The sequence below is a fragment of the Amblyraja radiata genome, chromosome 2 (genome assembly GCF_010909765.2).
Source record: "Amblyraja radiata isolate CabotCenter1 chromosome 2, sAmbRad1.1.pri, whole genome shotgun sequence".
Taxonomy (NCBI): domain Eukaryota; kingdom Metazoa; phylum Chordata; class Chondrichthyes; order Rajiformes; family Rajidae; genus Amblyraja; species Amblyraja radiata.
The window spans coordinates 44,572,788-44,599,345 of record NC_045957.1 but is presented as its reverse complement, the minus strand read 5'-3'; the positions used below and the strand labels follow the sequence as shown (position 1 = coordinate 44,599,345).

Here is a 26,558-nt window from a genome sequence, read left to right as displayed (position 1 = left end):
CAACTTGCTAGGGCCAAAACTATGCCCTCCTCTATGCGATACATGGTTTAGCCACCTCTGCTTTAATTCATGCCCCATCCTAATTTACTTTGCAGTACTTGGCTGCAATGGTGCTGCTTATTGCAGCCGTACAGAACTCAAATGTCATATCTGGCATTCCCTCTTTTTCTCTCTCACTATTTTATCAAAGGGGATAGGTCAGCAACCAATTTCCATTACAAGCTCTTAACTGCATGGACAACTACATCTCGCAACCAGCTTAATGCAAGGGTTCCATTTCATTCTAGTTCATCCAAGTCCATCAAATCTGTAATAACTGTGATCTTTTCTTCACCAGTGCATCGGTTTCTTTCCTTAATTGTGAGTGTCACAATAATTGAGTGTTCATGACTGGCTGCTCTGCTACTTGAACTTCTGCTGACGTTCCCTCTTCAGCGAAGGTTTCTTTTGGTCTTTGCCTTTCTCCCCACTTGTCTCAGAATCCTATGGCTAATCATCGGACTTTTGCTACCCTCAATAATAACAGATTACCAGACAGCTCTCTGCCTCCCCTTTCAGCATTTCAAAGGAAAATTCAATTTTCAGCTCCATAGCTCATTCTCCTTTTTCCCCATCAACCACTCCTCTTCTCTTGGCACTTTGAATTTTCTGCAATATTTGAAATAAAATAACAATTCACATGAATTGCCAATTGGTTGTATTGGATTGTGTGTTCAAAATGTGATGGCCTAGACATTAATATACATTAAAGAAAACAAATGTGAAATTGATGATAATTTTGCAGGAAACCCCCAATCAATTTACAAATCTAGCCATGAGCTTTTACCAACTTTTCATCCCACTCAAACCTCTGCCCTCTTATGCTGTTTAAACAAATGTTTTGAGGAATAGCACCTCATCTTCCTCAGATACTTTAACTCTTAGGACTATATTCAACAATTTGAAATTAAGACTCTTCTGTTTGTCATTTATCGGGTTATCCACCTGTAATATTAACTTGATTTTTTTTCTCTTTCTTTCCACTAAGCTGCATATATTTGACTATTCCTGGCAGCTAATGGGACATTTACATCTCTTAGTGTCAACATTTACTTCACGTTCATCTCCCGTGATTTATGAGCACTCATCACCTTGTGGACTGCACCAACAGTGTTTTGGTTTCTGACATATTACAAACTTTATTCTGGTCTTTCCAGGCTGATCAAAGGCTATTTTATTTTTCTCTTCACAAATCCCAGCACTCTGGTTTTTACTTCAGTTCTTGTATCTGACTTTGCTCCTCTATTTCATTATGGCTTGTGTTTTGCGGCTGTCAATGTTTTTCCTTGGAAATGGAAATTATTAAAACAATATTTGTCTTCCTTTCAGAGCAACTGTTACCACGTCTTATTTTGGACACACAGAGCAAGTTTCACTAGAAAGATATCAGTATGTGGATTGTGGAAGGAATACCACCTATCACAAACGATCAAATCTCAATCTTGCACAGTTGCACAACTTGCCTCGTCTGTCTGCCTAGAGTACAACACCTTGCAGTAATATTAGGTGTGTAAGGTGTTCAAAACTAAATTAATTGTAATTGAAAATAGCCAATGTAACTGCAGATAGGTCATGATGTAGATGTGAGTTGGCTAAAGGAAACTATGGTTATATATCTCAACTTGTAAATTTAGTTGTCATGTTTGCTGAAATTCTATTATTCACTCGCACTACTTAAATTGTAACATTAAAGATGATTCAGTTCAGTGTAAATAATGGGATACCAACTGTTTTACTTTTAATTCAAATTGAAATTATCTTTTTTAATGTATTATGGACACAGACACTTTTTGCTATTGACAATGTGACTTACCTTCATTTAATAATCAACAAAAAAAACCTTGTATGCATCACAAATTTATAATTGGTCATGCACCATTCCCCCCCCCCCCCCCCCCCCTCACGACCACTTGTATAACCACACAGTGTATAGTTTTACTGCTTTAAATTAGAGGCAAGTAAATAATTTGGATATTGAAAGGTCAATTGGAATTATGTTTGAAATCTTTTAAACATCCTTTTTGCAATTTAATTTGTGATTTTGCAGTAAAGGGGATTTGCATAGCTTGTTATATCTGAACAAACATTTGAATATATGGATCCTTGACTCCTAGTTGTACAAATGAATTTACTGTTTTTCTAAATCCATTAACCAACTCCAGTTATTTAATACACTGCGCACTTTAATTATTCTTGTTGTCAACTTATGATAACTGAGGATCCTATATATCAGCAGTCACCAGTGATGAAACTAGTAAATTGTAAATTATCGATACTGAGACTCTTGAGTAAAGCCAACCATATAATGGCTTGGTAGGTAATGAGTGCAGGGTTCAATTTAATTTGTTGCATTATGCTATACAGCCATGTTTTAATCTCTGAACAGGAATTAAGGATTTCAAGGCAGGCAACTTTTAACATCCGAGAAGGGAATAAACTACCATTGGGGATAAGATGCTCATTTTAGACACATTCTGATTTTTTGTTTTGCATCCCGTCTGAATTTAATGACTTATCACTGAGATATGAGTGCCATGTAACCACTGATTTAATTGCTGTTTTTTCTGTTAAAATTATAAATGATGTTCATTATATATTGCTGGATTACGTATTAAAAATTATCCCATTCTTTTCATTGGTAATTATTTTGCAGTAAATTTGCTGAAAACCTTATGTTTGTAAATAAATCCATCAGTCTTGTCACCACTAGTCTAGAGAAATCCAAACTTGTAATATGGAAAATGCTTAACTGTTGATTGAAACTTTTCTTAAATTACAAGTTTTAATATTCATATTGGGTTGTGAATGATTTGCATATGTCGCACTTTCTCCTCTGGCACATTGATAGTTCTTTACACTGATTTCTTATTGTGCTTTGTCACATTTACATGCAGGTAGCCTGGATTCCCAACATAAATATCTGAATAGTACTACTTTGATAATATTGTGCTAATATTAAGCTTGAATTTTGCAATTGTAACTTAAGATCTCTAAATTTAGAAAAGGGATATTTTGCATCCATTGTTCGAAATAAAATGCTTTTAAAGAATAATTCATAACCTGATTGGTGTTGGATTTTGTTTCCACTGTGTATGAATAGATCTTATACCTATGTTATATCAAGCTTTTAGTGTAATTTTCTTTTTCAAACAACTCCAACTTAGTCACAATGTAAATGAAGGCCAAATAGGACTTTACAATTCTTGGCAATATGTGGACTCTGAACTTGTTACCCTCCTAATTTAAATGCTTTAAAATACATGTATACAAAAAATAATGTAGTGATCTCACAACTTATGGCAAGTGTTCTGATTGGAAACAAATTTTGCTGCATTACATGTGAAAGCTAATAAATTTCTTCATTGTAAGGTTCTAGTGCTACCTCCTGTATGAATTATGGTGAGAGACGGGACCATTTAAAGTTGACCATTGGACTTGGTGCAGCATGCAAATGAGCAAATTGAGTAACAAAAATAAGGCAAGGTCTAGTGGAGCAGCCTAGTTGGGAGCAACGCTGTGGGTGTGCAGCACTGAGGCAAGGAGGTTATCATAGAGGTGGATCCGATTTGGTCTGGTCATAAGACTTTTGATTTGCCTGCAGTGGTAATGGCAGGCAAGTTGTTCCAGCGCTCCTGCAAGATTTGGGAAGTTAGGGAAACTACTGGTACCCATGATAAGAGAAAGTAGATGACAGAATAAACAGGAGAAAGGCAGAGAGCGTGGAAGAAATGTTGATTTAAATTGCATGTATTTTAATGCAAGTGTCTTGACGGGTAAGGCAGATGAGCTTTGCATGGATAGGTATGTGTGACGGATGTTATAGCTATTACATAAACCTGGCAGGGGCAGGACTGGCAGCTCCATGTTCCACAGTACAGGCGTGTGGATAAAAGAGGCGAGGGTGTTGTATTAGTGGTTAAGGAGAATCCTGACAAGAGCTCAGGATATGCACATACACTGAAGGGCAAGGCAGGCTAGCGTAAGAAAGCTTGGATGACAAGGGAAATTGGTGGTTTGGTCAAGAGTACGAAGGAGGCATGGAATAGGTATATGCAGCTGGGATCAAGTGAATCCAAAGGAATTTTAGGGACCAAGGAGCAAACAAAAAAAGGAAATCGGAAAGGCAAAAGGGGGACGAGATGGCTCTGGCAGATAGACTTAAGGATCAGGTGGCCGCACAATCTCTTGCCCAACGTCAGAAAATCGAGAACCAGAGGGCATGGGTTTGAGGTGAAGGGGGAAAGATTTAATAGGAATCTGAGGGATAACTTTTTTTCACGCAAAGGCTGGTAGGTGTATGGATCGAGCTGCTGCCGGGCGAGGTAGTTAGTACTATTGTAATGTTTAAGAAGCAATTAGATAGGTACGTGGACAGGACAGGTTTATAGGGATTTGGGCCAAATGCAGGTAAGTGGGACTAGTGTGAATGGGACATATTGGTGGTGAGGGCAAGTTGAACAGAAGGGCCTGTTTCCACACTGTGACTGACCTTTTTCTCCCCCTTTGCTTTCAAAGTAGAATATTTTGCCATTCATGCAAAGTTGTGTTCACAATGTGACAGTTGCACATTTACTGTTTTTTTTTTTTGAATACTTGCATCTTTATCTGAAGCTCATTTGTGATGGTTGTGACCAAAATAAATGTTTGCTGTGCCAATAAATTAAGACCTTTTTTATTTCATTGCATGAATTTGATTAAGCCATTTTAACAGGCCACTGGGTTTCTTCTGTCCATCAAAAACAATATTCCAGTCTTATTTATATTGGCTTGTTTTAATCATAATCATACTTTATTAGCCAAGTATGTTCTGCAACATGTGAGGGATTTGATTTGCCATAGTCATACCAATAAAAAGTAACAAGCCAAATACATTTTAACATGAACATCCACCACATTGACTCCTCTTCATTGTGAAAAGCGAAAAAAAAAGTTCAATCTCTTCCCTTTACAGACTACTTTCCAAAAATACATGTTTTTTCATTTTGAGTATATTAGCATGTCTTTACTATTGCATTTCATCTGAAATGTGGGTACTTTTTCATGTTAACTTGAAATTCTGTCAAGTTATTAGTTAAGAAAGTAGGCTCTATTGTAGGACGCCATGTAGCAAGAATATTTTTGTTTTAATATTTGGTGCTTTCTGATAGTCTAATGTGTTCGAACGCCCATTCTTTTGCGTAACACCTCACCACTACCACAGATAAACTTTGCTTAACACTTATGTAACTTTTTACATTTAGATGTTACTATCTCAGGTGCCATTTTTCATTGTGCTATCTCTTTGAATTACAGATTCTTACTCCTTATTAACCAAGAGTACCTTTTTTCTATTTGATTATAATTTATCAATAAATGGTCCTGTGCTTTGTCCAAAAAACATTATATTGTACATCTACTAGCTATCTTGTCTTTGCTATACCAGCAATGCATGCATCCTAACTTGGTTATTCCAGTCTTAAAAGTTCAGCAAACGTAATTGAACAAAGAATCGATTATGATAGCTATATTTAAGAGGGAGTTAGATGTGGCCCTTGTGGCTAAAGGGATCAGGGGGTATGGAGAGAAGGCAGGTACAGGATACGGAGTTGGATGATCAGCCATGATCATATTGAATGGCAGGCTTGAAGGGCCGAATGGCCTACACCTATTTTCTATGTTTCTATGATACGAAGTATGAAATGTGAATCTAATGATTTGAGGTGGTGGTCAGGAGAGGAAGGAAGTTAGGTGCCGGGGAAGGGGGTGAGTTCAGGTGGTGTGAGGGAGGTGCTGCGTCAACAATGGGGGATGGTGGGAGGGCTCTGGGTGTGAGAGGTTTCTGCAACTGGGAGGCAAGAGTCGGGGCCGAGGGTCTGTTTGAGTTTAAACTGGGGATGGGGGGAGGGGCAGTCGTCCTTTTGTCAGAGGTAGCGGTGAATCTCTGGAATCCTCTCCTGGGGCTACGGATCTCTGGAATGATTCTCCCCCAAGGCTATGGATCTCTGGGATTCTTCTCCCAGAGTGTAGCTCCCCATGCAGACCATTATCTAAAAACATTAGAGTCATACTTCATATCATAATCAATTCTTCCTTGAATTAATTAAGTTTGCTTTTAAGACTGGAATAATAGCTAGATATGATGATTAGAAGATGAGTACAATTCAGTAGTAGTTCTGTTCTATAGTACCCCGAATATTCCTGCAATATTTTGTATACAAAATTTCCAAATCAGGAATTTTTGTTTCATCTTTCAAAAAGCATTTGACATTATTCTTGTGCACCTATAGTGACTGATTGGAAAATGTACAGATTAGTAATCTCTATAATACTAAAAAATTTCCTATTTGTGCCCACAACCTGCCCAAGATAAGTCTCTGTCAATTGGTTTTCCTATCTTCTTCCAAACGCTAGGCCACAGCCTTCCTATTTTCACACATCCTACTCACATTTTTCCTGTGGTGGCGATAAACATCTCCCCGTCGCATTCCCACCTATATTTCTGAATTTATTAATCCTTGAAATTATAAAATCAACCCAAAAACTCACCCTTTTTGGGGGGAAAAAATCCGAATTATGTCGCAATGCACTCGCAAGGCAGGACGGGACACTCTGGGAGGGAGGGGCTGTCCAGCGCTCTTGGTGAACAAGGAGTGGCGGTAGCTGCCGGTGCCCGACGGCCGCCTCGGAAGGGGTGTGCCACGTGCTGAGCCCAGGGACTGGGCCAGTGCTGGAGCTGAGCCTGCTGCTAGAGCTGGAGAGAGGGTCGAGCCCAGGGCTTAGGATGGGGCGTGACGGGCTGATAAAGAATCCACCGCTGGAACCAACGACGAGCCGGCGTCAGGGACGAGCCCGGAGATGAAGTCGGGGCCTGGACTGGAGTCCAGGCGATGGCCGAGCTGAAGGCTGGAGTTTACAGCCAGGGCCGGGCTGAGTACGAGAACCAGGCTGAGTTCCAGGCCCTGGCGCTGCTCTGACCTGGGTAGGTGCTGGGGCAGGGAATGGGAATGAGGGAAGGAGGATGAGGGAGTTGCTGGGGGAGTGGGGAGGGAGATGGTAGGGGGTGGAAGAGGGAGATTGGGAGTGGGTATAGGAGGGAGATGGGGTGCGCAGTGGGGTAGAGAGGGGAAAGATCCTGGGGTGAGGAGGTAGTGGAGGGGGATTGAGGGAGAGGAGGGGGTAGGGATGTTAGTTGCCATTCACCTTTCCTCTCCTCTCTCCCCTCCCCCCTCCTGTGCGGCAGTAAGGGCTGCTTCTGCTGATGTTTTTGCAGACGGCGCAGTCTTCGGTTTTGTCGCGTATATACTTGGTCATACCAGGTGCTTTGTGAAACATTATTTGTGCCCGTTGTAAGGTTGCCTCCATGTCGGGGTGGCCCCGTGTGAACGGCATCGAAGTACTTACATCGGAGGACAGCTGGGACAACTGCCTTGTGGCCCTTAACAATAATCCCGTCCAGTGACACCAGTTCGTCGCGAACCAGGAAGTATGGGCGGATTGCGAGTCCTTGAATTTTGTGCAGGCGAAAACCACTGCGAGCAATTATTTTTCGATCTGGGCGTAACGTTCAGTGTCAGTGTGAGAGGCGTAAGAAACAGGCTTGCAGTCGCCATTGGTAGTGGTCTGCAGGCAAGCTGCGCCAAGTCCGTACTGGGATGCATCGCCGGTAAGCGATACTGGTAACTCCAAAGCAAAGTGTGCGAGAGTAGGTGCGCTAGCCAGCTGCAACTTGAGAGTGTCAAAAGCTCTTTGGTACAGCGAATGCCAGGACCATGCAGCGTCTTTGTGTGTCAGTTCTTGCAGGGGGGCAGATATGTCGTTAAGGTTGGGAATAAATTTGACCATTCCAAGGAACCTTTGTAGACTCGCAACGTCAGTAGGAATCGGCATTTCGTTGTTAGCTGCAGTTTTTGATGGGTCTGGTCTGAGACCATCACTTGTGAAAACATGTCCGACGTAGGTAACTTCTGGGATTGAGTTTGAGCTGAATGTCTTTGGCACAGTCTAGTACTTTCTTCAGATTGGCATCATGTTCAGCCAAGTCGTGTCCGTAGACGAGAATGTCATCAACAATGATGGCGCAGGGATACTCAGCAAACAATTTTTCCATCGTGCACTGGAAAATTTTGCTCGCGGAGTTGATGCCAAAGGGCATACTCAGAAATTTGTAGCGGCCGAAGGGGGTGCCGAACGTAGTAAGATTGGACGAGTCTGGTTCCAGTGGAATCTGCCAAAACGAGCTTTTGGCATCCATAACGGAGAACACTGATGCGTTGCCTATTTGAGAAGCAACATCCTCTACTGTTTGCATAGGGTAGTGTGGGAGTTTGATAGCAGTGTTAAGATCTTTGGGGTTTATGAAGATATGGATCTCCTCCTTGTTTTTTTTTCGTTGCAACTACCATGGTGGAAACCCAGTCAGATGGGTCGGTAACTTCAGCAATAACACCCATGGAGACCATCCTCTTGAGTTCATTGCGTACTCTGTCACCATGGCATGCAGAACACTATGTGTAGCTCGGACTGCAGGGGTGACGTTGGGATCAACGGCAATGTGGTATTTGAGAGGCAACTTTCCAAGCTTGTCGTTAAACAGTTCTTTGTATTGAGAGAGTACTTGCTGAGTGGGTCCATCAGCGAGAAAGAGTTGATGGACAGCGTGGCCAAAGTATACCAGGCCTAGATCATGGCATGCATTGATACCGAGCAAAGTCTCTGAATCCCCCTTGATATAAAACCTTAGAGTATGGGGCTGTGTAATACAGAAGCACGCACATCAGGAGGGTCGTTTGATGAACGATGTGAACATAGTGTGTGTAGTCACGGTCGAAAAGACGCCAGTGTTCAACAATGTCAGAGTCAAAGATCAGAGGACAAGTTTGCCATAATAGAGATAACCGGCACATAAACAAATAAAACCCGATAAATGTGAATGGAGAAGGTAAGACTCACTCTCTGACACCATGTAATTGAGTTGAGTCAAACACATCAAGATACAACACATGTTTATTAAATCTACTTACAGCATCGATCTGCAGGACATTACAGTTCCTAGCAGCTATTCATACTGAATGGCGTAGGCAAGCTCTTGTTAATATCAAACGCATATTAGGTGGAGCAACTACTAACAAGCACTACAATTGGCTAGTAGGAAATAACCAATCTACAGGGGCTATGCATGAGTGGTGATATATTGCGTTGGGGAAACGGGTTGTATTGGGGGAACGGGTTGCGTTGGGGGAACGGGTGAGTGGTGGAATCTTGCGTTGGGGGAGCAGAGAGGGAGGGGTCTAGTAACAATTAATTTCTGTCAACAAAGTTAATACATTCATTCCACATGGAAATTTTATATTTCACTAGACCAACTGCAGACCTGTTGGGTCTGTTCCCCCAATGCGCATTTGCAGGAGGGGGGGGAGGGCATGCGGCGTCACACACTAGCCACCCCCCCCCCCACACACACACTAATTACCCCCCCCCCCACCCTTGATATTATATTAATATTATTAATTTTCTCCTTTTACCCCAGAACCGCCCTATCCACTGACGCATAGCCCCCAACTCGCAGGCAAGTCTGGAGAGGGAGGGGGAGGGGTAGAGAGTGAGGGCAGAGCGAGAATGGGGAGACAGAGAGAGGCAGAGACAGAAGGGCAAGAGTCAGAGGGATAGGGGGGAGGCGGAGAGGGAGAGTGGGTAAGGGTGGGGGAAGATGGGAGGAGAGAGCGGGGGGGAAGAGGGGAAGGGAGGGGGAAGGGGGGAGGGCATGGTGTGGAGGGTGGAAGGGGGTATAGGGGAGGGAGGGTGGGGGAGGGCAGGGGGTGGGGGGGAGAGAGGGAGTGAGGGGGGAGAGGAAGGGGAGAAAGAGTGAGGGGAGAGGGGGGGGAGGGGGGGAGAGAGTGGGAAAGGGGCAGGGCGGCAGCTCGAGCGAGGCACGGAGAGATCTGAGGATGGTGAAAAGCAACGGGGGGACCTGCCGATTGTGGCTTCAGCCAGGTGACAGAGCCGGGCCGGGGGGTCAGACGATCGGGTAGAGCAAAGATCCTATAACGGTATAGGATCTTTGGTAGAAAGGAGAGGGGAGAGAGGCAGGAAGGAGAGCGGAGGAGGTGTGAAGAGGGGGGGGGGGGTGCGGGCGTGTGAGTGGGCTGCCAAATGAGGAGAGAGACAGAAGCGGCTTCTGACTCTGGAAACCCACAGCTGGAATGGGAGGGTGGGCAGGAGATGGGAGGGGCGGGGCTTCACGAGCTGTGCCGGCAGTGAGGAGAAGGTTCAGCGCGTGAGGCGTCGCTGACCCCGAGATCTGCAAAACAAAGATCCTATAGCTGAGCTGTAGAATCTTTGTTCTGTAGAACGTTCTCGATCTTTCTGCGCCTTTTGAAGAACGGGGGGATGCGTGGGCGAACGTACCTCGTGGAAAACTGCACATGCGCGTTGACAGCAGCTGCATTCATCCGCGGGGGCAGGAGGCAGGTGGGCCTGGATTTGTGGGCATTGTGACGTCAGCAGCTGGCAAGAGGCGATTATATTTTAAAAAGTGAGTTTTGTGAACAACTTTATTCAAAATCTTGGGAAATAATTGACCGAATTTAGAGAGGAGTCCATTTATGAAATCATGTTAAATCCCTACCGAAATTGTAAAAAATCTCTGCGTTTTTACGTCTGGTTTTAGAGGAGATACGTTTCAAAGGCAAAATGACACACACACACACACACGGAGTTTTACAAGTATACTAGACCAAGTGCAGACCTGTTGGGTTTGTTCCCCCAACAAGTGGTTTCGGGGGAGGGGGGGCTGGGGGGGAGGGGGCGGCAGGCGGCAGGCGGTGTCACACACACTAACTACCCCGCACACACGCTAACTACCCCCCTTGATATTAATATTATTAATTTGCTCCTTTTACCCCATAACCGCCCTGGGGGGGGGGGGGGGGGGCAGGGCAGGGCGGGGCCTGGAGGCAGTTGGGCCAGGTGCAAAGGCATTGTGAGGTTAGCAGCTGGGCAACCTTAATATTTTTTAAAATATCAGGGAGGGGGAGAGATCTCCCACCCCTGTCCCATTGTGATGTGATTGTACATCTGTGAGATGGCACTGACTCATGCAGCAATTTGATTTTAGTGGGACCACGTGAAGGTTCCAATCTCCCACCCCTGTCCCATTGTGATGTCATATATGTTAATGAGATCCATTGTGATTGGATCTGTGAGGTGGCACTGTGACTCATGCAGCAGTTTGATTTTTAATTTTTTTTATGTTTTGTGAACAATTACCAAGATAGGGGGTGTTGTGGATAATGAAGAGGATTTCCAAAGTCTACAGAGTGATTTAGGCCATTTGGAAGAATGGGCTGAAAGATGGCAGATGGAGTTTAATGCTGATAAATGTGAGGTGCTACACCTTGGCAGGACAAATCAAAATAGGACGTACATGGTAAATGGTAGGGAATTGAATAATACAGTTGAACAGAGGGATCTGGGAATAACCGTGCATAGTTCCTTGAAGGTGGAATCTCATATAGATAGGGTGGTAAAGAAAGTTTTTGGTATCCTAGCCTTTATAAATCAGAGCATTGAGTATAGAAGCTGGGATGTAATGTTACAATTGTACAAGGCATTGGTGAGACCAAATCTGGAGTATGGTGTACAATTTTGGTCGCCCAATTATAGGAAGGATGTCAACAAAATAGAGAGAGTACAGAGGAGATTTACTAGAACGTTGCCTGGGTTTCAACAACTGAGTTACAGAGGAAAGGTTGAATAAGTTAGGTCTTTATTCTCTGGAGCGCAGAAGGTTAAGGGGGGACTTGATAGAGGTCTTTAAAATGATGAGAGGGATAGACAGAGTTGATGTGGACAAGCTTTTCCCTTTGAGAATAGGGAAGATTCAAACAAGAGGACATGACTTCAGAATTAAGGGACAGAAGTTTAGGGGTAACATGAGGGGGAACTTCTGTACTCAGAGAGTGGTAGCGGTGTGGAATGAGCTTCCAGTGGAAGTGGTGGAGGCAGGTTCGTTGGTATCATTTAAAAATAAATTGGATAGGCATATGGATGAGAAGGGAATGGAGGGTTATGGTATGAGTGCAGGCAGGTGGGACTAAGGGAAAAAAGTTGTTCGGCACGGACTTGTAGGGCCATGCTGTAATTGTTATATGGTTATTATTATATGGTTATTTTATTCAAAATCTAGGGAAATAATTGACCAAATCTAGAGAGGATTTCTGAAATCCTGTTAAAACCCTACCGAAATGTAAAAATCTCCACGTTTTTGCGTCTGGTTTTCGAGGAAATACGGTTCAAAGGCAAAATCACACACACATACACACACACACACACACACACACACACACACACACACACACACACACACACACACACACACACACACACACACACACACACACACACACACACACACACACACACACACACACTCACTCACTGTTTTGATAGATACTAGACCAAGTTCCTCCAATTCCCGGTTACGGTGGGGGGGGGGTGGCATGCGGCATCACACGCACTAACCACCCCCACACACACGCTAACTACCCCCCCTTGATATTATATTAATATTATTAAGGGGGGGGGTAGAGAGTGAGGGCAGAGAGAGAGTGGGCAGAGATAAAATGGGGAGAGACAGAGAGAAAGAAGGGCGAGAGGGGGTGGAGGGGAGGAGGAGAGAGGGAGGGTGGGGAGAGAGAGATGGGGGGAGGGGGGTAGGGGAGGTTGGAGGGGGTTTAGAGGAGGGAGGGGATGGGGAGAGGGAGGGGAGAGAGACTCGGGGATTTCGCGGTATTGTTTTTGATGTTTGGGCTTGATTTTCTTTTTTTGTCTTTCCTGTTTTGTTCCGCTCTTGGGGGTGAGATTAGAAGGAGGGAGGAGCGACGGTAGGGCCACGCAGCACCCGTCCCCCCCGGCACTCAGAGTCAGCGTTCAGCTCCGATGACCTTCGCATTCCTCGGCGCATCCTGTCTGTACCCCTGGAGCCAGCCGGTTATCGTCAAAACTTAACAATTTCACTTGCTAAAAAAAAATCTCCATTGAAAGTAATGGAAAGTTTCAATTCAGTGCTGTGTGCCATATGCCCAGTGGATGGTGCTGTTGTATTAGTTCTCTAGCTGAACCTCCAATGAAATCTCCTTTTGAGGTCTGTTCCTGTTCTTGTATGAATCTCATCATTGTCTTGAGTTTCTGGCCTTTTGATAGCAGGTTACAATTTAGGTCTGTTTCTACTCGGACTGTTCATGAGGCTCCTTTTCTGGGTGTGAGCTGTCTGATGTTAGCTTTGTTAATGATGACCTGCCCAATGTCGACGGAAGCTGTAATAAGTGGTGGACGTTGCCCAATCCATCACAAGACTGATCACTCTCCCATCAAAGGAATCTACAGGATATGCTGCCTCAAGATGACAGCTAACACTATCACAAATCCATGACTCACTCCATGCTCTCCTCCCATTGCTACCAGAGAGGTGGTGATGGTACAGGAGCCCGAAAACCATTTTCTCTTATTTCAAGAAAAACTGCTTCCCATCAACCAGCAGGGCTCTAGATTCACCCTGCACCACCCTACCTTGACAACAAACCTATTTGGACTCCATCCCACCCCTGACCCCTCTATTCTTTGTGTCCCACAGAGATGCAAACCCATTTCCCCCTTTCCACATCCCTCACTCTTATCACTTTTCCACCTATATTCCTCCCTCTGGCATGACAAAAAATGTACTTCTCACTCTTATCTCACACCTTTTATCATCTCTGGCTTTTGTCTAACCATCTCCCAATCAAAATTCCCTCTCCCGTGTATCCACCAGCAGAAGGCTCCCAGGAAGCGGTGGGGAACAGAATGAAGAAACACCCGGCAGGCCGCAGCAAAGAAAGGCCCAGTGGGCTGCTGCCTACAGGGCGAAGCATAAAAGCCACCAAGCTTATCCCCGAAGACCAGAGTGTCGAGGAGGAGGGAGCCGCTGGCGACAACAGACGCAAGGAGTGAGCCAGTAGGAAAGGGACTGAGTATTGCCTCCAGTGCCTTCAGGATCAGCTGCAGGAGGGCGGCCCTGGGAGACAAAGGGGCTTTGGCAAGGAGAGGGATGTCAGTTTGTGGGCCGAGCCAGTCGAGGGCGACGGAAGAGACCCTGCAGTGGCCTGGGGTTTACCTGGATCAGGAGTCATTCTTTGGACCTTTTGTAAATGGCACCAAAATATGGCGAGTCGTGCATGTGTGAGCTGTGAAAAAGAATTTCACTGTGCAGTGCATACGTGACAATAAAGAACCATTGAGCCACCTATTACTTACCAGACTTTGTCTTGCCTCCATCTCTCTTTTAGCTTTCTTCCCCCCCCCCCCCCCCCCCCCCACCCCACCCCACCCCACCATCACCATCATAATCTGTGAAGAAGGGTCTCGACCCAAAACATTACCTGTCCATGTTCTCCACAGATGCTGCCTGACCTGCTGAGTTACAGCAGCACTTTATCTTTTTATAGCAGTTTATCTGTTTTCTATGTTCTCTGTAGTTCTTTGTGTCTACACTAGGGACTTTACACTGCGATGCTTGTACTGTGCACTTTTTATTATTATGGTCTAGTTTACTTAAAATAACAATTTATTGTATTTTTTGTCTTATGTGCCTGTGGTGCTGCAGCAAGTAAAAATTTAATTGTTCATGTTTTCATTATTTGCATATGACAAAAATTTGCATATGACAAAAACATTCTTGGTGTCATTGATGTAAAAAAAAAATGTCATAGTACTCTAGGTATTCATTAGTGCCTTGCACATTAGTAGTATAAGTTACTTGACTTTTATACTCCAATCCCCTTGAAATAAGGGCCAATCTTCCAATAGCACTACCTATTATTCGGGTCCCATAGCAGAAACATCCACGCTGGAAACTGGAAGTATCCTGAACTGCTACCACCATCATCTATTGTAACAAGTGGTGGCTCCTGCTGATTGTCGTGGGAAGTTTGCATCCTTTTCAGGATGGACGATGGCGGCGATGTCAACATTTGTAACAAGATGGACTCGAAAGAAGAAGAAGACCTACTGTTCCTGCACTTTGCAACTTGAGTTTTTGTACAAGAAAACAAATCCCTTTTCTGCTGTGGCTTTCTCTGATCTTTCACTATTTAAACATTACTCTGCTTTTATCTGGTAAGATATCTACTGTGCTGTCTATTTCAGCCTACAGTTCTGTTCCTTTTTACAGATGCTATGTCATTCATCTATACTGTTTGCTCAAACACAAACTTGATCACCTCTTCAATATGTAGTTCTGGACTGGGGCTTATGTTAAACCCAAGTAAACACCAATGTGCAGTGATGGGGTGCTCCCTCAAGTATTGGTCCTGTTCTTCGGGTGGTTTTTGGAAACAACAGCTCGTCAACTAAGATGCAATACCTTGTTACCAGGGCCACTTGTGTACACATGTGGTACTTTTAAAAGAAAACAAAGGATTTTGTTTATGTGCAAACTTTCAGGGCACTCAGACTGAGAATCCTACCAATGAATATCAGTTCTGGGGCTTCTAACTAAAGCCTTGATTTTGTATTTTGTGAATCCTTGACCTACAATGTGCAACAGTGACTCTTGATCCAGGCAGCAGGCTGTTAATATCAACACCACCTCCCCAAGCAAATGGAATTTAACTCTGGCATGTAAGGTGTTGCACTTTTGTATGTTAAAACCTGGGTAGATTTTAGTTTAGTTTAGAGATACAGTGCGGAAACAGGCCCTTCGACCCACCAAGTCCACAACGACCAGCAAACCCTGCACACTAACACTATCCCACACACACTAGGGACAATTTACATTTATACCAAGCCAATTAACCCACAAACCTGTATGTCTTTGGAGTGTGGGATCTCGGAGAAAACCCACGCAGGGTGTAAAATACAGTTGTGAATTATTATTCTTGCACAGTCTTGCATAGTAAATGGTAGAACCCTGGAGAGAGTTGTAGAACAGGGACCTGGGAGTACACGTGCAAGGTTCCCTGACAATGGCCTCCTTCACCACTGATCTACCATGAGATGGGTTGTGTGGTGCAGAAGGGTGATCTCATTAGTGAAATCACCCTTGGAGTACAGTGTTCAGTTTTGTTCACCCAGTTATAGGAAGGAATATAGGTGGGGTACAGGGAAGAAGAGCAACCTAAAATTGGAGAATTCAATGTTCATACCATTGGGCTCTTCCCCCAGTTTGCATGTGGTCTCACACTGGCAATGGAGGAGGCCCAGGACAGAAAAGGCAGTGTGGGAATAGGAAGGATAGTTAAAATGATTAGCAACCTGCAAGCCTTAGTGGACTGAGCACAAGTGGTCAGCAACACGGTTGCTAATTCTACACGTGGTCTCGCTGATGTAAGGAAAGCCACATACCACTGAATAAAGAGCACCATATTTTCCACTTGGATAGCTTACAACCCAATGGTATAAAACATTAAATTCTCCAGTTTTAGGTAACTAACCTACAATGAACTCCCTTCCTCCTGTCTCCCTCCCCCACCCCAAACCCTCATTCCTGTGTTCCATCTGGATTCACACCCATTTCCCCCCCTCCCTTTTCACCTATATTCCTTCTTCTGGCTTCACAATTTGCACCTCCTATCCTTATCTTGCACCTTTTACATCTTTGGCCTTGTCTAATTATCTGCCAATCAAACCCCCCCTCAGCTGTATATACATATTACTCCCCAGACCTCTCCTCTTCCAGCTTTCTTTCTCCACCCCCACCAAAATCAGGCTGAACCTGATCAGGTCCTGATCTGACCCGAAACGTCACCTATCCATGTTCTCCAGAGATGCTGCCTGCTGAGTTACTCCAGCGCTCTTTTTTGTAAACCAGCATCCGCAGTTCCTTACATCTACATTATTTCGACCATTTTGTTTCCATAATGATGGAGCTTGGATGATCTTCCTAACAGAGGAGTACACAACAAAATGGTGAGATACGGCAGCGATTGGATGCAGCAGTATCTTGAAGCAACATTCGCATCAGTAGGATGACACTGAACATAGTTTTAATACTATTGAAATGTAAAACTATTTATAATTATTACTATACTATTGAATCTTTCCTACATGACACTTAAAATAAAAAGGCCCACTACTGAGAACAATTGGGGTTGTGGTCATCAAACACCATTAATTTACACACTCCAAGAAGTTAAAAAGGTGCAGGATTGAGTGCTTGCTTCAGATAATGAGATAATATTGATGCTCTCCAAAATATAAATACTACCCAGTGAGCTGTAAAATGGCTTGTACAGTAGAATTGAATGCTTTTGTTCAATGTTTGCAGCAGACTTGCAAGCTGGCTTGTAAGAGAAGGCATACGGGGAGATTTTATTTTGTCTTCATCTGATGCAGTTCACATTAATGTCAAATATTAACAACAAGGCCAAGTTTTCCTAGACTCCTCTCTAATTCACAATGCCAAATTATAACCTTAATACCAAAAACCCTGTCTCGTTGTGCCCATGTGCTGTCACCAAAAAACATTTTTCTTGGCTAATCACGTTATTTCTTTCATGTTCTTGTTACTTATTTTATTACCATCAGCTTTTACTTCCTCCATGCCGTCCATGTTGTATTTTTCTAACATCCATTTCTAAATTGTGCTTTCACCGTTACCTCTGTCCCTTTGCCATTAATTCCTCATGGAATCCATTTGTGATCCCTCTAAACTCCCATCTGCTTTCAGCATGCTGCCTGTCTGTGGGAGCTGCCGGTCTTTACCCATAATGTATAGCATGATGCAGCGATGGACTAGCTTGGACTAACCAGCACACATTTGCCATTCTCCTACAATGCCTTACTTGCGGCAGAAACTATGTTTCCAGAGCCAGCTCCCAATCAGGAGGTCTTGTCCAGTGCATTATCTTCTTGGGACATCAGTTAAGCCCCCCCCCCCCCCCGATTTACTGGAAGTCAAAATTCATAAAAAAGAGATACCTACAAATGGAACAGGTGGCACTGCTTTTTTTAAAGCTGTATATAATGCCATTCTTATTCATGATTTCCACGTGAAATTATATCCTTTATGAAATTGTTACTTTCCGGACTCACACTCTTGTTGGCTTTCTCAGCATCAGAAGCATATAGAATATTAAAATTGTTGTACAGCCCCACCTCAATGTGTTCCGCACCCGCCGCGATTTGGAGCTCTTCTTCCGTCGCCTCCGCCTCACACCGTTCTTCCATGGGAAGGAGTCCTCGCCCCCATTGATGATCCCTTTTCCCGTGCCCAACGGACCTCCTCCTCTTGGACCCCCCCCCCCCCTCATGGCCATTGGTACAATAAAATTTGGGGGTCACCATCCGACATCGGAACGGGAGAACATTCTCAGCGGCTTGGACATCCGAATCGGCCACTTCCTACCGGAGATCGCAGCTCCCTAAGTCCACAGGTTGAGCTGGGCAGAGATTCATGCTGGCGGCCCTCAGCAAAGGGATCCCAGGGCTCCACGATATTCAAATCACGGTGGCCCGAGGCTGGGAGCTCTGCAAACCACAGCTCCATGATGTTGCAGCAGCAGGCCCAACACTCCAGAGCTTCAAACGGCGATCCAGGTAAGGCATCGCCCGCTCCACGATGAATCTAATATGTATTTTAAAACCAACTGTTTCATGACAACAGGATCTAAAAGTAGGATCTAAAAGTGTCACACTGTCACTGTCGGGTAGTCATGGTCCTCAGATGGAGTCACAGATGGAGCAGCAGGACACCGACGCCTATGGCAGTAGCTACGGACTGTAACCAACTACCGGAGCAGCCCCCCCTCAACCAGAAGTGCTGGCACCTCCCTAGCTGATGACCTGAACTCCTTCTACGCTCGTTTCGAGATGGGCAACATCATCCCAGGTTTGCTGGCTAACGACAATACCGCCAGCGTGCTGGCTAACGAAACTGAAGGGAGGTCCATCGCTGGGGATGTGCACACATTCTCGTTGTCTGAGCATGACGTGAGGAGGGCCCTGACACGGGTGAACACGAGGAAAGCTGCAGGCCCCAATGGCATCTCGGGGCGAGTATTTAAGTCTTGTGCTACGCAGCTGGCTCCGGTGCTCACTACAATATTCAACCTCTCCCTGGCCAAGTCCGTGGTCCCTGCCTGCTTCAAAAGATCCATCATTGTACCTGTACCAAAAAATGCCTCCCCAGCTTGTCTGAATGACTACCGTCCGGTGGCCCTCACCTCGGTAGTCATGAAATGCTTTGAGAGGCTGATCAAGAAACACATCTGCGCCTTCCTCCCTCGCAACATGGACCCGCTACAATTCGCATACCGTCCGAACAGATCCACGGACGATGCGGTCTCCCAGGTTCTGCACACCGCTCTCTCTCACCTTGACAGCCAGAAGGGGGGCTATGTGAGGATGCTGTTCATAGACTTCAGTTCAGCCTTCAACACGATAGTCCCCACCAGACTTGCTGAGAAGCAGCTGGAATTGGGGCTCAACACCCCCCTGTGTGCCTGGGTCCTGGACTTTCTCACCACCAGGCCCCAGGTAGTCAAGATGGGAGGAAATGCATCAGTCCCTCACCCTGACCAAAGGATCCCCCCAGGGTTGCGTCCTCAGCCCCCTACTGTACTCCTTGTACACATATGACTGTGTGGCTAGGTTCAGTTCCAACTCTATAATCAAGTTTGCTGATGACACTGTGGTGGTGGGCCTGATCTCCGATAACGATGAGAAGGCCTACCTGGAGAAGGTGGCTGATCTGGCACTCTGGTGTCAGGACAACAGCCTCCTCTTGAATGTCAAAAAAACTAAGGAGCTGATCGTGGACTTTAGGAGGGCACAACATCCGAGGACGTACACACCATTGAAGATAAATGGGGATATTGTGGATAGGGTGAGCTACTTTAAATACCTGGGAGTCCACATCTCAGAGGATATGACATGGACAACACACGCTGCAAAACTGGTAAGTAAGGCAAGGCAACGTCTTTACCACCTCAGGCAATTGAGGAAATTCAGGGTGTCTGAGAATCCTCCAGTGCTTCTACTCAGCGGCTGTGGAAAGCATCTTGTCCGGGAACATCACAATTTGGTTTGGGAACTGCTCTGCCCAGGACAAGAAGGCTCTGCAGAGAGTAGTGCGTTCGGCCGAACGCACTATGGGAACTACACTCGCCCCTCTGCAGGAACTATACATCAGAAGGTGCAACTCCAGGGCCAACAAGATCATGGGGGACCCCTTCCACACCAGCAACAGACTGTTCCAGCTGCTACGGTCAGGCAAACGCCTCTGTTGCCATGCTGTGAAAACGGAGAGGATGAGATGGAGTTTCTTCCCACAGGCCATTAGGACTGTAAACTCCTATCTCACCAGGGACTAACTTTACTGTACCAATTTACTGTTGTGTGGTGTCTTTTGTAAAATTGCTGTTTTTTCTCTCTTTTTTCCTCCCACAAATATGTGATATGTGAATATGTGATTCTGTTCCATTCTGTTTTGTAGTTTTTTTTGCACAATCCGCAAGCATTGCCACTTTTCATTTCACTGCATATCTCGTATGCGTATGTGACAAATAAATGTGACTTGACTTGACCAGTCATGGGGGTGGGGGATTGGGAGGGTGGGGGCCTCACAAGTGAAATAGCTTAGGGCCTCTCTTCATCTAAATCCAGCCCTGTGTACAGCATATGTTAAAGTCTCCAGGGAATGAATTCGAGTTGCCAGGTCCAATCACAAAAGCACCCACGGACAGCACAGCCCACTGAGTTCTACATTAAATGTAAAGCACTTTGGCATGTAAAGGGGCTGGTCACCAAGCAGCTCCAAAACTTGCTGTACTCTGTTGACATTCTCACAATGATCAAACTGTGTTTGAACTACTTTTGGAAAACATTATAACTAGACACATTTGATGTGTGACTCAATAACTGAATGCCTTGGCCAATAGTGGCTGAGGATGCACAACCCATCTGGTGCATTATACTTGAAAGAACGTAGACAAGAAAAGAAAACAGGATTGTGTTGACTTTTATCACGAAGATTGGCAAGCCAACAGAAACATTGAAGTGACTTTGATATTAGACATCACTATACTTTCTATCATCAATTGCAGAATGAATTTATTTTACACTTAATTAGTGTTATTCCCGTGAGTTCCTTTTGAAGGAAGTTGGTTGAATATCCAGATGGAAGTGGCTTTGAAGATTAAATTGATATATTTAAGATTACATTATTAGTTTTGAAACATTTCAATAGTCCAAAGCATAACAAAAGTAAGCAAAGAAAACGCAGTCCACATTTTGAAAGCTTTTTCTTTTTTAATTTGAAGTTTGGGAAATATTAGCTAAGGTTAGGCAGAGCCATGAAAATCCATTGTGCATAGTTAATGAAGGGGCTGAATTTAATATGCAAAGTGACATTTGTTTTTCCATGATGTCTTATTCAGATTCCTATTGCAAATAAGCAGTCTTTGGACTTTAGAGATGCAGTGCCACCAAGTCCACGAAGTCCGTACACAATCCTACACACCAGGGACAATTGAACCGCAGCCAATTAACCTCCATCTTTTCCCACCCTGTCTTTTGTAAGGAGGCGATCCTATTCTCACAATGTCTCCATAAAGAGTCTGTCCCACTTGGCGATTTTTTTCGGCGACTGCTGGCGTCAGTCGAACATTTCAAAATCCAGCGGCGACAAAAAAAATGTTGCGACACTTGAGGAGACATCGCGCGCCAATACGTCATCACGCCGCGAGTTTTTCGGTGACCCGATACGTCAGTCAATGATGCTGACAGTCGCCAAAAAAATCGCCAAGTGGGACAGGCCTTTAACTGCCACATTTAGGACAGCACGGTGGCGCAGCGGTAGAGTTGCTGCCTTACAGTGCTTGCATTGCCAGAGACCCAGGTTCGATCCCAACTACGGGTGCTGTCTGTACGGAGTTTGTATGTTCTCACCGTGGGTTTTCTCCGAGATCTACGGTTTCCACCCATACTCCAAAGATGTGTAGGTTTGTAGGTTAATTGGCTTGGTATAAGAGTATATTATCCCTATTATGTGTAGGATTGTGTTAAATTTGCGGGGATCACGGGTCGGTGGGGCTGAAGGGCCTGTTTCCGCGCTGCATCTCTAAAAAAAAATCTGACGTCAAGATGAGGCCTTCTGCTGCATGGACATCTGAATGCTCCTTTTCAGACAACATACTTTAATCTGTTTTTGACAGAACTTTCATATTTCCTCCATTTCTTGACTTTTGCTCTCCACCCGCTTCTTCCAAACAGAACATAGATAAAAGGATCTTGACCCAAAATGCCACTCACTCCTTCTCTCCAGAGATGCTGCCTGTCCCGCTGAGTTACTCCAGCGATTTGTGCATATCATCGATTTAAACCAGCATCTGCAGTTCTTTCCTACAGAACATAGATAGAGTTCCCCTCCTCCTCACTTAAACCTATCAGTCTGCACTTTCAGCACATCACCCTTTGAAAGTTGCAATGGAATCCCATCACTAGTCATATCTTTCTGTCCCCACACTTTCCACCTTCCACAGAGACCAAACCCTCACCGACAGGTCTGCTCCCTCCCCTACCCGTGCCTGACCACTGGCACTTACCCCTGCAACTGCAGGAATTACAATGGCAATTCGAGTTTCACTGTACCTTAATTGGTACACGTGACATTAAACTGACCTTTGAACTTGGCCGTTCACCTTCCCTCTCATCACCTTCTAGGGACCTATGCAAGCCTTCCAATTAAGGCAAAGATTCTTGTGCATCTTCTTCAATGTCACCACAGTGCATTTGATTTCCAATGTCCTCTCTACGTTGGTGTTACCAAGTACAGATTAGGTGACTGATTTGAGGATACCTACGCTCTTTCTTCAGTGGCCATCCCAAGCTCTCAGTTGCATGCCTTTTCAACTTCCTTTCCCAATCCCATGCCATCCTGTCCATCCCCTGCTTTTTCCACTGTTGGGGCAAGGTCCAATGCAAATTAGAAGAACAACACCTCACATTCTGCCTGGGTAGTTACAGCCCTGTGGAATGGACATTGAATTTTTGAATTTCAGATAATCCTGACATCCTGTGTTCCCCTCTCTGTCCTTCCAATCTAACCATTTTGATCCTTTTTCTATACACCTCCACTATTGCTCCCATCACCCATTTGACTTGCAACTCCCCACCATCTTCCTGGTTCCATCCAACTATTACCCACACATTTCACCCACTGGATCTTCTCCAATTCTATTTCCATCTCACCCTTAATGGGCCCCATTATTGCTTTCCTTACTTATTAGACTCCACCAGCTACAGTCTGAGTCACTGCTTTTCACCTTACAGTAGCTGTATCCATCTTCACCCCCCTCTCCCCCCCAACCCCCTACCCTCCCCCTGCCCCTTTCTGGCTTTATTTGCCATTCATTTTACTTGCCTGCTTCCACCCATGTGCTTCCATCTCACAACTCCACCCATCCACCTCATCTACTGGCCCTGTCTCATTACTTGCCCTCTCCTCACTGTACTGGATATCTTCCCTCTCCACTCCTAAACTGATGCTGGGTCTTGACCCAAATTATGAACAATTCCTTTCCCCACAGATGCTTCTCGTTCTGCTGAGATCATCCAACAGTTTGATTTTTGCTCCAGATTCCAGCATCTAGTCTTTTATGTCTGTCTTCCAATGGATGCCAGGCAAAATTAGGAAATTGAAACAGGAGCCCCACCAAGAAAGACTTATGAGACTATATTATATATGCAGTACCATTTGAATTTTATTGTGGATAAGTTTTAATTAATTGAGTTATTAAACTGTATAATTATTTATATTAATGCTGCAATTAAAATTAATATTTTGTACAGAACCACACATTTTTACTCATGGTAGTAGGTTAAATGATGCCCTACAAATTGCATACAAAGTAGGTTAATATATCAGAGGTCTTTTTGGGTCATCAGCTCTGAAAGCATAAAACTGGGTTCTTGCTTGTGATTCCAATGAAACTTGAATGTAATGGATAGTATAAATGCCTTTTAACATTGTAGCACCTGTTGCAATGGCATCACTACTGGTGTTTTTCTGTAAAGTTGAATCCATATTTTGCAGTTCACTTTCAGTTACTTGGGCCTGGCACTTTGATTAGCTTTTCTTAAACCTAGTATTTTATGTTTTGTCACAAAGATACTTCAGTAATTATACAGTTCACAGTATTTCCTTGCTGTATGACTCACTATGAATTAAAAAAATTATCATCATTTACGTAGATGCTTCCTAAAACTTGTAGATAACGTATCCAAGTTGCAACAATCCATCTTTTTTTTATAGAAATAGACTTACAATCATACAACTATTAAAACTCTCTTCGTTAGTTTGTTTCTCTTTCACATCTCCTCCGAAACCCGACGCTGTAACGGAGAAATATTTACATATTCCGGTAGAGGTTCACCTCGTGATTTCAAAAAATCCCCTCATCTGAAAATTTGGTTCATTATTTCCCAAGTTTTTTTACTAAAATTGTTTTAAAAGTCTCCCCCGCCCGATCCTCTGTCACGCTGGTGAGTGCGCTGTCGGCCCACCGCTGTTTTTCACAGTCCTCAAATCGCTACAGGCATCGCTCTGGTCCATGACAGCCGCAGTAGTTCGGGCCCGGTGCCTGATGGGGAGGTTTGTGCTCTAAGACTTGGGTAGGTGCTGCCTCTACTCACTCCCCCCTGCACCCCACTCCCTCTCTGCCCCCTCCCTCTATTCCCCCCTCCCTCTCTCCCCCCCCTCTGCTCCCCTCCCTCTCTAGGGAATCCCCCACTTCCCCAATCTTCCCCACTCCACCCTCTCCCCCTTCACCCCTCTGCCCTCCCTCCACCCCGCCCCTCCCCCTCCCCCTCTCCCCTCCACATCCACCTCCCTCCCCCTCCCTTCCCCCCTCTCCCCCACTACCCCCTCCATCCACCCCACCCCTCCACCTCCCTCCCCCCACTCTTCCCCCCTCCCAATCCTTTCCATCCCTCCCTCCCCATCTCACCCCCCCCCCCCCACCCCCGCAACCGGGCATTGACGGGATGGGACCCAACGGGTCCCCCTTGGTCTACTACATATTAAAAATGCATTTCTTCACTACCGACATTCATTTAATTATTTCATTCACAAATATCTTCTCTCCTTGGAATGATATTCGCACTGTAGCATGTTATCAAATCATTTCAGTACCAGGAACTGCCATATAAACTCAGATCAAATGGATGGCTAATGTATTTGTCGTGTAGTAAGTTCTTGCTGGCTTAATGCTGTTAACTCGGCTTTTGTTGATATTATAAATGTTCAAAAAGTGAACAAATTAAAAAACCTATTCAGTTTATTTTTTGAAAGTGGACTTCTATCATAACCTTGATGATGAAAGGGGATCTTATAGAAACATATAACATTTTTAAGGTATTGGACAGGCTAAATGCAGGAAAAATGTTCCCGATGTTGGGATTGGCTCACTTGGGTGACATTTGCGCGTTATTTACGCAACATCATTTACGCGTCAAGTCTCGTGTGTCGTGACGCACACGTAATGCACGCATGGCGTGCGCATACTGCGTGGTGCGCGGTTGCGCGCGGCGCCCCAGGATTTGACGCCCAAATGACGCCCAAGTGAGACAGGCCCTTTAGATATAGCTCTTGGGGCTAACGGAATCAAGGGATATGGGGGGAAAACAGCCATGATCATATTGAATGGTGGTGCAGGCTTGAAGGGCCAAATGGCCTACTCCATCTATTTTCTATGTTTCTATGTCTGTATCCCACAAAATTTTCTTTTAACTTTTCTTTAAGATTATAGTGTAATTAAAATAATTTAAACGCATAATGTATCAGAGGTGCACATAAGTTATGGTTATCAGTTTATTCTCTTTTTAATCTAAATAAACACATAATAACATCAACATTTGGATAACTGATAAAATATTATCATTGTAGAAATTAAAAGGCAATAAATACCACAGATTTGATGACCTACATCCTGGAATTTTGATGGAGATGAAAATGGAAATAGTGGATGCACTGATTATCATCTTCCAAGACGTCACAGATTCTAGGAATGGTTCCCATAGATTGGAAGGTAACCATTGTCACCCCACTAATTTAAAAAAACGGTTAGTCTGATAGTAGCAATGAGGTAAAACCTTGCTATCTGTTAAGAATCTGCTTATTTGTCATATGCACCAGATATTAACTAGAGCAATGAAATCCTTGTTTGTTGCTGTTTTACATGCATATTAAACACAACAACTAAAATAAATAAATATACAATTTTATTTAGTTATTCTAGTAAACTAGACTATGATAGTGCAAAACCCATAGTAAGTAGAGCATCCATTGAAGTGTAAAGTTTGTCATGGTTTTGTGCTTGGATAGGATTGTGGTTAGGGTTGTGCAAGGTGATTCAAGAACCTGCTGGATGAAGGGAGGAAGCTGCCTTGAACCGAGAAGTAACAGTTCTCAGGCTCCTGCACCACCTTTCAATGATGGTGAAAGATGGGTCAGGAGCCTCACACCTCAGCAGGATGTGAGATGAGGATGGCCAGGATGATATGGGTCT

At 44.5% G+C, this 26,558-nt stretch overlaps 1 protein-coding gene and 1 long non-coding RNA gene across 2 annotated transcripts in view; one reads left to right on the top strand and one right to left on the bottom strand.

Annotated features, from left to right (window-relative positions):
• Positions 1-3,095, top strand: part of tmem106b (transmembrane protein 106B) — a 31,729-nt gene extending 28,634 nt beyond the window's left edge. The window contains exon 8 of the mRNA XM_033045686.1: positions 1,369-3,095. Within this exon, the coding sequence (XP_032901577.1) occupies positions 1,369-1,519 (151 nt within the window). The 3' untranslated portion in view covers positions 1,520-3,095. The remainder of the gene's footprint in view (positions 1-1,368) is intronic.
• A 2,271-nt stretch (positions 3,096-5,366) lies between these two features.
• On the bottom strand, positions 5,367-5,778 carry LOC116984174. The gene is made up of 2 exons (XR_004414903.1): positions 5,708-5,778; positions 5,367-5,540 (listed from the first exon to the last, which is right to left on the bottom strand). It is a non-coding gene; the product is annotated as an uncharacterized LOC116984174 (long non-coding RNA).
• Positions 5,779-26,558: the final 20,780 nt, after the last annotated feature.